Genomic DNA, 12,681 nt, shown 5'->3' with positions numbered 1-12,681 from the left:
AACAAAAATGTAAGTGGCATCTAGCACAGCTAAACAGGAGGATTCACAAAGACAGGCGATGTCGTGGGGAAAATGTACAGGGATGATTCAAATTGTTCTGACACAAATTCATTTACAATTCACCTCAAAGCTGAAACGTGTAAACTGTTTTATTACATGTGGAGCTGACATAGACATGAGGACATCATTTTGGCACAAATGGGCCTCCATAAATTACACTTTGCAGTAATGTATAAACGGTAACGTGCCGTTACACTGAAAGAAATGTAATAGTAATGGTACTAAAACGTTAGTGTGCAGTAGTGTTTCATTCCCAACGAGCTCATGATGTCCACACTGTCCTGATGATAGCAGCTATTTGCTCTGAGACCTTCTCGGCTTCTAGTTTTAGTTGCAACATTTGAAGACTTACTGCAGCTGATGTTTGCTCACAAAATCTCTCACAAACACAGCAGTCATGTCTGTTTGAAAGGGACCACTTTTAACCCTCAACAGCAGCTGTGCTCCGACTCCAATAAAGATAACGAGATATCAGAGCTTACTTAAAAAATAATTTAAACCATCTAAATGCACAATAACTGACAGACCGTTTCCTCTGAGTGGATGTTTTGGAGTAAATCCCTAAATTCTCTTTATGTATGATATCACTGGACATTAAACTGTGATTTTTTTTTTATTTCTGTTTTTTTTTTTTTGTTAATTGTTGGAACACGTGACAAAAAAACGAGAGATTGTGTCTGACAAATAAGTAGGGATGCACTGATATATCAGCTGAATATTGGCCTTGTGGACTGAGATCAGCGACTGTAAAGTGTTGCATCCTGAAAGACTGTCACTACAACAGAAACCATTTGAATATTCACTAAGTTTTGTCTATTTTTGTCTCTATGTATGAGAACGAAAATACATTATACGTCTCACTACTGTCTGTGCACTGCTAACACTCATCACTTATCTGAGGTTGAATGTTATTAGCGTTACTGTTTAACAGGGCGATCTGTAAGATCATGAATGTAAATCTGTGCTGCTATGATTTCGTGCATAAAAGCTGTTCTGAAAAGAGACTCATACGACTCTGTGCAACAGGCTCAATGTTTGCTTTCTCTTGTTGCAGTCTTTGATGTTTTTGAAGTCAATATTAAATGATTCACATTACATTTTCCTTTCTTTTCCCCAGAAATAGCCGGTGCAGTGCGGTTTAAATTCCTTGTGAATAGTTAACTTTGGTCTACAGGCCACTGATTATTACAATATTTATATTTATATTATTGTTCTTATGAAGGCATTTAGCTGACTCTGCACCAGTGATTACAATTTGGGAGATGGGCACAAAACAAATACAGGAATGAATATTCCTATATTTGTATTTCCACTTTCCTCCTCTGTCCTTCATAGAGGAGGCTTCCAGAGCCAGCCAGAGGCATAAAACCAGCTGAATGGGCCATAAGACAGAATAATGAATATATATTAGTAGTACTCATACAAGCCAATTCAATATATTGTTATAAATATGTTAACAATCTGACTTAACCCTGTGGTTCATCCATTTCCCCGACTCTGTCTCAGAGCGGGGGGGTCAATTCAAATACACTTTAACTGTTGCCAAGGAGATCGCAACAAGTATGCCCCCCCCAAAGAGAGAGAGAGAGAGATTCATCCTCCTGGGCGTGAAAACCAACAAAAAGAGAAACAGGAAGAAAAAAGCAGCAGGATAAATGACGAAGGTACGTTTCCATGAGTGATTACAGTTTCTTATAAACATTTACTCACAATGGCATCAGTGAAAGAGAAGCATCAAGCAAGCAGACTAAAGAGCATCATGTGGTCTTCATGTTTTATATATTATAATGTAAAATACTGCATTAGCTAGATGCACTGTTGTTACTGATTAGGCTACTTTTTATGTAATGAAAGTCAGTTTTCTGAACGGTCACATGCTCACAGGATTGCCTCAGCAGATCCCACTGCCAGGCTGGGACTCAGAGACTCGGCTCTGATAACAGCCTCACTTTGCACACGTTATCATTCTGCACTTTTTGCAGTTATATTCCAAAACTGTTGCACCTCAGTTAGCTAGCTGTGCTCTTTAGTAGAACCTGCTTTGCATGTTGTTTTACTTGTTTTCTCTGAGGTATTAAACTTTGCTGTAAGTTGGCAAAATGAACTCATCTTGTTTCTATTTCCCCAGAAGCACCGCCAGAGGATTCATGATGCTCATGATGCTTCCCTATGATGACAGTACAGCAGGTGAGTTTTCCTGCCACATTAAAGTGGACTAGTCTGTGAGATATTTTAATTATTGACAAATACTTTAGCTTTTAATATGACATGACACAGGTTGTAGTTTTTTATTTTTTTTATTCCATTTCTGCAAATGAGGAGCACCTTTCCTAATGAAAAGGTTGTATTTTAATCATTTAATGCGTTGTTCTATTTAAGTTTCTATTTAAAGTACTGAATACTGTCTATTTTTACATTTGCATTTTATATACAAAAATATTTAGATTTATGTTAAATTGCTGTTGTAATGTTATTTTATTATGTTGCAGCACGCTAAAATAATGTGGTTTTAGATGTTTGATGCACAAATGTTCAAACGTGCAAAATACAGTTAATATTGGTGGTACTGATGTAGGTGGTGGGCAATGGATTTCACTCTTTGCGTGTGTGTGTGTGTGTGTGTGTGTGTGTGTGTGTGTGTGTGTGGGGCGGGGGGGGGGCATCCCTGAGGCTCTGAGGGGAGAGCAGTCAGAAAATGTCCTTACAGATGACAAAAACCAGCCAAATGTATGAAGTTATGCATTTAAAAGTTTATCTCCTGTTTTACATAAAAGTTAACAGTTAACGGATGTTAACCTCATTCTTATTTTAACGTCTCACGGAGATGTTACAAACGAGTAAAAACCGTTAGCTGGGGCAAAAGTCTGACCCCAGAACTGCTACGCTGCTCGATAACGGACATGCTATGCTAGAGGGATGGGAGGGGCTATTGTAAACAGGGGGGCATTGGACGACACCCCCCCCCCCCCCCCCCCCCGTTACGTGAGCGCGGCTTCTCTGCGTATGTGCGTAAAAGCCTTGCGTAATTGTGGGGATGTGGTCTCCCTCGCTCAGAGTGATGAGGGACATCGTAAGGCGCAGCAACCTGATTAAGAGCGACTTCCTTCCTCCGTCGGGACACTGACATGGAGTTGATGGTTTATAAATGTGAGCGAAATAGTTCCTCAAGCAAACAGGCCCATAGACTGCTGGGACACGCAAGAACTTAGAGGAGCACAGCCGACGTTCAAACATGAATCATGTCATGGGGTTATTTGTCCTCCTGCTGGCTTCGCTGCTGGAAGGAGTCGGCAGCGTTGCACCGAGTAGCGGATACTGCATTGATAACCAGTGTTTCACTGTGTTCAGAGACCCGAGCGATTTCAACACAGCGCGAGAACAATGTAGAGACCAAGGTGGTCACTTAATGACTGTGCGCTCATCTGTAGCACACGATGTACTTTCTGTTCTGCTGGGAAACTTTACGGGGAACTTCTGGATCGGTTTACATCTACCACTCGGCTGTCCAGACCCTGCTGCCAAGCTGAAGGGCTATGAGTGGGTAACCAAAGACAGAGAAAGCGACTTTTCCAACTGGCTGTCAAGCTTTGACAGCAGCTGCTCTTCCTACCGCTGCGTCTCAGTTTCCCCAATGGGTGACTTTAAATGGAGCCAGAAAACATGCTTGGATCAAGCGGCTGGCTTTCTCTGTGAGCACGCCTTCAGTGACATGTGCAAAAGTCTAGAAGAGTCACCAGGCGAGTCTGTCACTTACACGACTGCTCTTCATTTCACGGGTTACGATTTGCTGTCTGTGCCTCCTGGAACCACCGCTCTCCGTACGCCATCCGAGACCAAATATCTGTGCTACGAAGAGAAATGGCAGCCGGCGCCGTGGAATTGCGAGATACTCAAAGGCGGGTGTGAGTATAAATGCGCAGCGCCTCCCAGTAGCGCGCCTTCCTGCTACTGCCCACCTGGACAGACTATTAATCCCGTAAATAAAGTGACCTGCGAAACGCACCACACGGGCGACCCGTGCCTGGCGCTGAGCTGCCAGCATGCCTGTTACCAGAATGGAGGCTCCTTTGCATGCACGTGCGACCAAGGCTTTCAGTTGGCGGAGGACGGCAAGTCGTGCGTGGACTTCAATGACTGCAGTGACCCGCGGCAGTGTCCCGGGGACAACTTTGAGTGTGTCAACAAACTCGGCGGGTTCGACTGCGTCTGCAAGAATGGATACGAGATGCGCGGCGGCCTGTGCGTCGACAGGAACGAGTGCGCGTCTGGTCCGTGTGAGCACGAGTGCCAAAACACCCCTGGTAGCTACAGGTGCTTGTGTTATTCTGGATATCAAAATGACCCATTGTCACCGAATAAGTGTAAACTTTTCTGCGGGAAGGAGGAATGCCCTGCGGAGTGCGACCCGAATAATAAGTTCCAGTGTTACTGTCCTGAGGGTTACATATCAGAGGAGAGGGGCGAAAGTACGGTCTGCATAGACATGGACGAGTGTACCGACTCCCTCTGTGATGAGCATTGTACAAACACTTTCGGGAGCTACATGTGCTACTGCTCTCCAGGATATACGCTAGTTGACGATTACAAGTGCGTAAAAAACGAGGATGATTACACAGAAGGCTCTGGAGTGACCACAAACATCCCCACAATAGAATATGTACCATACCCAGGTCCTACCAGGCAGCCTTCGGGGGTGCCGCCGGGGGCTTTGGCGGCAATAATAATTTTCACTGTGGTTTTTATCGTGCTGGTGGTCTTTCTGGCTGATCGCATCCTCAACCGCAGGAGGAAGACGAGGAGCAGCGGTGCGCTCAAAGCTGCGGAGGGCGAAGGTCAAGGCTTACATCCCGTGAACAGTGAAAGCTGAGCTTCGCAGAGACGGTTTAAGCGTGACATGTGAATGTGAAGTGACGGTTTTTGGAAGGTTGCAGTTTCCAAAAACTATAAGAAAAAAAAAATCAAGGAATATGATCACCTCTCAGAAGGGAAGGTCACTACGAGTCCACAGTAGGACAGAAAAATGATACAAATAGCACAGTTTTCTTCGAGTAAGGACATTCCCTACGTTTCATTTACTATTCAAAGACAGATGCCATGTAATGACAAAGGACTTTGCGGTTTTTGAAATTCTAAGCTATTAATAAATAATAAATAAATAAATGTTTGTTTATTTTCCTTCCACTTTTTTCTGAATTGATGAAAGACATCCTGCCACCCTTTAAACCGAATGCACAGCACCCTAAACCTGTTCAGTCACCGTAAACACTTTTTACCTCCTTGGACACAATTTGCAGAGCTTATTTACTTTTACTGAAAAGCCGTAAACACCCATTTTGCACAGTGATGCATGAAGTGATGCATGAAGTCAACAGCAGGAAGCAGAAGTTAATAAACGCAGCTACAACACATTTCTTAAATAGAATTACTCAGATTAGTTTACTGCTGCCGCTAATCACGTGATACCTTCGATATAAGCCAGCGAGAGTTTGATACCAACGTTGAATCTGAAAGGAAGATGAGCGCAGTCATTTCTGGGGAAATTTGAGCGACTGATAAATCATGTTCTTATTCACAGAACACAAACTCACATGAAACAAAAAGGAACCGAAGAAAGTAAATACGTTTTCCATTCCCTCCTGAAATAAGTGTCTGTTTTATTCTAATAAATAAGAGCAGTTTTTCTAGGATTCACCCTTGAAAGTTTTCACTTTCATATTTTTCTAATGCAGCGTGCTATAATGTCTGTATAAGTAAGCTGCGTTAGAAAGATCCAAAAAGGTAGATGAGGAGGAAGCGCGACTGATCATTTTAGCGTAAAAACGTGAAGCCTTTGGCTCCTCCCATATCATCAGTAATTGAGCACACATGTACCCTTTAAGCCCCTGAAGGTTATCTATATCAGATACTGTGTTACAGGTATATATGTTATAGGTGTTTATGCACCTATAACACCTTATAAAAGCATGGTATCATTTTTTTTCCACAATAATAACATTGGAGCTAGCAAATATTGAATATATAAATTGTTTTCATCTCCAAATTGTGACGTTTACAGTATCACCATTACATCATTTGAAATATTAACTTATGAAGTCAGGTTTACTGTATTTAGGGACTACATCAAAAGTTTAACATCAGATAAATAACTGCATAAATGTCCTTTAAGGCGGCGGGATTTCAAGACACGTGAATTATTCATCTGTTTTTTCCAGCATGTCTTTTTTTTTTTTTTTTTTTGTCAGGTTCATGTAGGCAAACCATAATACTATAATGAAAGGTAAGTTATGAAAGTTTATGGGTAAATATAGCATCACACACTTAATTGGGGTGCGTAGTATCTGGCTGATGTGTGCAGTAGTATTCCTATTTTTTTTAGACATGGTCCTTTAATCGTGGAGCGACATGAATACATTTTGCTGTATTTAAACAAACGAGTCCATTATTTGTCTTATCTTTTATTTATATAAACATTTGCCACCTCTTTTTTCTTTCTTTTTTTTTCTCTCTGTTTACCAACAGCACAAACAGACCAAACAATACTGTGCACAGAAAATTAATGACTAATAACAGCATATACAGTTATATAACTGGACACTTTCAACATTTTCTCATGCAGCACAAATGCTGCAATCTATACTGGAAAAGCTGCATACTTCCTTTATCGTTATGTGGGATGAGAAGTGTGTGAAACTGGCCTTCATGAGTGCGCCATCATGTGGAGAAAAAGGTGACTTACAGGCACAGGGGAGGACCCGGGTCCAAACTTTGCTTCAGGAAACGTTACTGTTTACAGTGATGAGTCACACATAAATGGTTCCTTCCCCTCACACTGCCTATCTATTATGCAGAAAGTCAGATTTAAAGCTTGATATCCAAAGTCTTGCAGAACATCACTGATATATGTGTTTGAGAGGCTAAGGAGCCATTATTATAGATTTTGGGAGTACTGCTGGGCGACAACCACAAATGACATGGAAATATTTTTTTTAAAAACACATTTAGTGTAATATGGAAGTACACAAAAAGTTGATGTATTTTTAATTTACTGCATCAATGCTATATTTTTGATTCCTTTAAGAAAATGTCTGTCAAACGGAAACTTAGAGCATTTGATGGGTAGTGGAATTATGATAGTGTGCCACTCTGATTGATAGTGAAGTTCACTGGAAGGAGGCAGTTCACATTCTTGTGTATGTGGAGCAAACCAAACCCAGTGCAGATGGCCCATCGTACTCTGGTACATGGACTGGTTCTTATATAGAATCAGTATTTTAAGTGTCTTCATTCACCCATTCACACATGTTCATACAAGCACTTTTTTCTGTACTTCTGCATTTAAGTACATTGTATCTTCACAGCCATCCCAGCTCAAAAAATTAAAAGAACAATGTTTAATCAGAGTATAGGATCAAGTCTCAAGAGCATGGAGGAGATTCCAGGAGACAGACAGGACCGGGATCTGCTTCTTTGTGCAAGGAGGAACAGAATGACCTCCAGCAGCCACTACTGTGAATGTCTCTGACCAAACAATCAGAAATAGACTTCATGAGGGTGGCCTGAGGGACTGACATCCTCTAGTGGGCCCTGTGCTCACTGCCCGGTACCGTGGAGCCTGATTGGTATTTGCCATAGAATGACACGGGTCCACCACTGGTGCTCTGTGCGTTTCATAGATGAAAGCAGGTTCACTCTGAGCGCATGTGACAGAAGCCGTGGGGAACGTTATGCTGCCTGTTATATTGTTCAGCATGACCGGTTTGGTGGGACGCACAGACCTCTACCCTGACTGCTGTTAGGTACTGGGTTGAAATCCTTTGACCCACCGTCATAACCTACACTGGTGCAGTGGATCCTGGGTTCCTCCTGGTGTACGACAACGCCCAGTCTCATGTGGCGAGAGTATGCAGGTAGTTCCTAGAGGATGAAGGAATTAATACCATTGACTGGCCCCCATGCTCACCTGGTCTAAATCCAATAGAACACCTCTGGGACATTATGTTTGAGTCCATCCAGCGCTGCCAGATTGCACCTCAGACTGTTCAGGAGCTCAGTGATGCCCTGATCCAAATCTAGGTAGAGATCCCCCAGGACGGCAACTGTTGTCTCATTAGGAGCATGCCCCGACGTTGTCAGGCATGCATACAAAAATGTGGGAGCCGTACAAACTACTGAGTACCATTTTTGAGTTGCTGCAGTGAAATTTCAGCAGATTTCCTCACTATCTGGGACCCTTTTGATAGAGACTATAATTCATCCCTCTGCTGTTTGCCTTAAATTACCTTGTGGACTTAGAGGGTTAGGGACCAGAAGAAAGGTCATGGCTTCTCCAGTTCTTCATTTTAGACCCTTCTTTAATCACAGATTTTACAGGGAGCATTCAGACAAGTCAAAAGGCTGCCTGGAGGCAGTCATTAAAATTTGCTTTTCTGTTTTCTCTAATCTTTTGTTATAAGTTGCAGGTGGAGTTGATGGGCAGGCTCCGCACCTTCGGCCAACCGTGAGCCATCCTTCATTCACCCCTTTCACATCTGTCCATCATGTGATGAGGATATCAAGGCTGGAGGTGTCGGCAGTTTTCCACCAGATTCTTGTTGCTATTACAGTGAACACTAAGTTAACAGTTGCTTACAAATATTTGTCTACAGATATTTGACAAATAAGAGTCAGAGTTAGCTCAGACTCTGTACCTGCTCAGAGATCCTGCCTACCCATCGCTCAGCCTCCAGCCAAACCTATTTGTTTGTAGTCTGGTCTCTGTAACCTGTTAAAGGAAGGACTCACCTGCTCACCTGCCTGCCCACTCTCTGCCTGCCTCCTCTGCTCTGTTTTGGAAACCCACTGCCCACCTGTAGACTCCCTCCAAACCTCTATTAACTGCGTGTCGCCTCTCTGGCAGAGCTCCCGTGTTCAGAAACTTCAGGACTACAGAAACTCCTGGCCACCAGTCTCATACCTGAGAGTGCTTTGCCATTTCTTAATAAACCTTATAAAGCTCCTGACTGTAGTCTGTCTGCTTTTTGGATCTGTTTTTTTACTGGACCATGACAGTAAAAAGACATAAAATGCATGCAGGTCTCAGACTAGGTCCAGATGCTGCAAATGGGCTGTCAAAGGTGCATCTGTGTAAGAACACAATCACAAGAACTAATGACATGTGAACTGACATACTGCAGAGTTGATTTTGCACTGATATGAGTACAAGTGTGCCTTAAAACCTTGCTGATCTCTTGGGTGTGACTGGCTACAAACAGTTAAAAAAAGAACATTGCGTAATCTTTCCCTCAGACTGTTCAAGTGCAGCTTTTATGAAATATTTCCAATCAAACTCTCGCTAAAACACTGAGCGGGTTGATTTCCACTGCTTCTCATTTAAGTTTTCCTACTCTCCTGTTGCCATTATCAACTTTATCACATTCATGTTTTCTTCAAACCTTAAAGCAGATGGGTAGCAGCACCAGAAGACCACACCGGGTGCCATGTCTGTCACCTAAGAACAGGAAACCGATGGAAGAAGATGGAAAAATCTTGCCTGTTCCGATGAAATGGTAGGGGAAAAATTTGCCAAAAACAACATGAAAGCATGGCTCCATCCTGCCTTGTATCAACAGTTAAAACTGTTGTTGCTGGTGGTGTAATGGAGTGGGAGATGTGTGGGTGCACACCCAAAAGATGCACAGAAATGCGCACATGCAGCCTGCCCCCCTCTGTCTCTGTTAGACACACAAGTAGCGTTAGACAACATGTGTCCAGGTCGGTTAAAAACACTATAGCTAAGACATGCACACACCAGCCTGTTTGCATTTTGCAGATTGTTAAGTATTTGTTTGATAGTTGGAGCTCACTCTATATCACACGCTGTTTAAAAGTTATACAAATTTCAGTCACTAATGTTATCCCTATATGTCAATACTCATTGAAAAAAGATGCAATATTATGTTAACACAGGCTACAGTATAAATGTAGATACAGTTATGGAGACAGACGGCAAAAATCACACAGTTTGGAAGACATTAAATCGGGGCCGGCGGTAGCATAGGACAAGGGTGGGCTCAGCCCACCCAAATCTGATTCTTGCCCACCCAATCAAAATCTCCCATACCGCCTGCGGGCAGCGAATAGTACTCCCATCAAGCTACGCCTACAATAGTTTTTATTTTTCACACTTTCTCACACGCTTTCGTGGTTCGAGACCAGCTAGTTTGCGGGGCCGATATTGAACTCGTTTTTCGGCCGAGCACCGAGTGTTTCGGCGGAAAAACCCGCCTCATGGTTCAAATTACGGCACGGGCTCAGGTGTTGTGCTAAAAAGTGATCGGCTGCCAGAAATTGATTGCGTGCCGCTGGAACGCGCAACTCCTTAAAGCTACGGCTGCCCCGCGTTCACGCGGTCCGCGGGAGCACGCAGCTCCTTAAAGATGCAGCGACTAGCTTAAAACGCCTACCGTACATAACCAGCTGCTCATTTCAGGATTAAACTGACATAACGTGCAAATAACTACAATTTTATGCTCTTTTTATAAGGCAAAGGTATGTATGCATGCATGTATGTATGCATGGAACTTTAGTGTGTCTTGAAACCGAAAGATGACGTGGTTTGCAGTTTACAGCCCAGTAACGAATTACACAATATAATTTATATCTATCGAATAGTATGTTTACTATCTTTGTTTACCTTGGTTCAAAGATTGTAGCTGTTGTAGGTAGGTAGGTAAATAAATAAATAAAGACGCCATGCGCATCCATACTTATGACTTTGTACTGTTTTTGAAAGCAACAATTGAGAACAAGGAGTTTAACAGCTGCCAAAAACCTATTACAGCTCATAAGCCTCATGTCTACTTCAGAAATGTCAATTGATAACATGCCACCCATACTATGTCACCACACTACACTGCACTAGTGTGTGTAGTGTGGTGTGTGTAGTGACATGCTGAGGGAGAAACATCACTGCACTACACATTAGTGTAGTGCAGTGATGTTATAGTGCAGTTTCTTTTTGCTGGTCGCAGAAGGCAGAGTTGCCAACATAAAGCAAGACTGCATTTGATCGTCCAAGGCAATGCAAATTTCACAAAATAAATCAAAGTAAAAATGAAAACACTAACAGACCTAAACCATCATGGTGAGCTGTGTGGCAGGCAAGGTTGGACCCAGTATGCAGGACTCTTAAGGCAGGAGTGAACTTAGCAATGTTTATTTAGGGGAACAACAAGGAATACTGAACACCAATAAACTGGGGCTGGATGGGTGCCAGCACTCAACATAAACTAAGGAGCAGAGTGGGTAACAGCTGACAACATGACAAAGAACTGACACAGACTGAGGACTGAAATACAGACACAGGATAACAAGAGGATCGGGGACAAACACTGTTTATAATTATTAAAAGTAAATTACTGTCCTCTTGTTATAGATGACCTGACTGACCTCTGCCACTATTGGCAGATGGTGACAATCACTGGGTAAATGCTTATGTTTTATGTGTCCTTCTCAGGTTCTGTTTAAGAGATATGATCATTTACAATAAATATGTAAATATGAAGTTAAAATTATGACAGAACATGTAATCACTGAAAATGACTTATTGTAGTCGTTAAGCATGATGGCCTTCTTTGTGATCTAAGAATTTAGCAACCATTAGTAATTTTTCCATAATATTTGTGTGTCCGTGTTTTTCTAATTTAGATCAGCTGTGACGCTCGCCCACGGTGGTACCACAAAAGTTGCGTGAAGAAGCCCCGCATGAGCAAACACAAAAAGTTTTTTGCAAAGCATGCCAGTAAACGGTCCAGGGTTTCTGGGTTTAAGATATTGTTCGAGTGTCCTCAGTGTCCCTGTTTTTGATTTGTTAGTTTATGTTATGGTTCTGGGCCATTTTGCCCAGTGTTTTGTTCTTTTAGGTTCTGTTTTCATTTGAGATTCTTGTGTTGTTTCACAGTTTTCATGGGGTTTTGATTGTTACTTCATTATACGTTTTAGGCCCTATTATTAGTTATAGTTATTTAAATTGAATATATGTTCTGTGTTGTCTTCTTTGCATCTTGTACTCTAGTGTCTGTCTTGTTCCCCTGTGTCTAAGTTCCTTGCCTCACTACACTAATGTGTAGTGCAGTGATGTTTCTCCCTCAGCATGTCACTACACACACCACACTACACACACTAGTGCAGTGTAGTGTGGTGACATAGTATGGGTGGCATGTTATCAATTGACATTTCTGAAGTAGAACAAGTTAAAACTACTTTACAAACATTTCTAAAAACTCATGAAACAAATAAAAAATATAAGGGGTTGCTAGATAATTACTGGTCAAAGACCAAAGAGAAAAATAACTAGTGACTTAATATTTTTCAACTTTTGGCAGCTGGAAAACAGAGTTTTTTTCAGTTGTAATGTCTCTTTACAGTAATTTCTGCTGCTGTTATAGAGGGTGTGTATGAGGCATAACCTGTCTCACATGATGGTACTGAATGACATGAAGCAAACATGAGGGAGAAACAAGATCCCAGACCCATGTTATGAGAGGCAATCACTTTCTGGCAGCCTGGAAACGTCCTATTTTCAGTTGTAATGTCCCTTTACAGTAATTTCTGCTGTTATAGAGGTTACCTGCTCCGTCTCCT

At 42.1% G+C, this 12,681-nt stretch overlaps 1 protein-coding gene across 1 annotated transcript; it reads left to right on the top strand.

Annotated features, from left to right (window-relative positions):
• The first annotated feature begins 3,094 nt into the window (after nucleotides 1-3,094).
• On the top strand, nucleotides 3,095-5,220 carry LOC115774304 (thrombomodulin-like). Its single transcript, XM_030721513.1, has one exon. The coding sequence runs from the start codon at nucleotides 3,293-3,295 to the stop codon at nucleotides 4,925-4,927; it is 1,635 nt and encodes a 544-aa protein (XP_030577373.1). The 5' UTR covers nucleotides 3,095-3,292; the 3' UTR covers nucleotides 4,928-5,220.
• Nucleotides 5,221-12,681: the final 7,461 nt, after the last annotated feature.

The sequence above is a fragment of the Archocentrus centrarchus genome, chromosome 24, assembly GCF_007364275.1.
Source record: "Archocentrus centrarchus isolate MPI-CPG fArcCen1 chromosome 24, fArcCen1, whole genome shotgun sequence".
In the NCBI taxonomy this organism is placed as follows: Eukaryota; Metazoa; Chordata; class Actinopteri; order Cichliformes; family Cichlidae; genus Archocentrus; species Archocentrus centrarchus.
Note: the sequence above shows the minus strand (reverse complement) of the source record. Positions and strands in the feature narration are given on the sequence as shown.

What these genes read in the sequence shown, in the direction of transcription:
- LOC115774304 (XM_030721513.1), top strand. Translation starts at nt 3,293, where the DNA reads ATGAATCATGTCATGGGGTTATTTGTCCTCCTGCTGGCTTCGCTGCTG.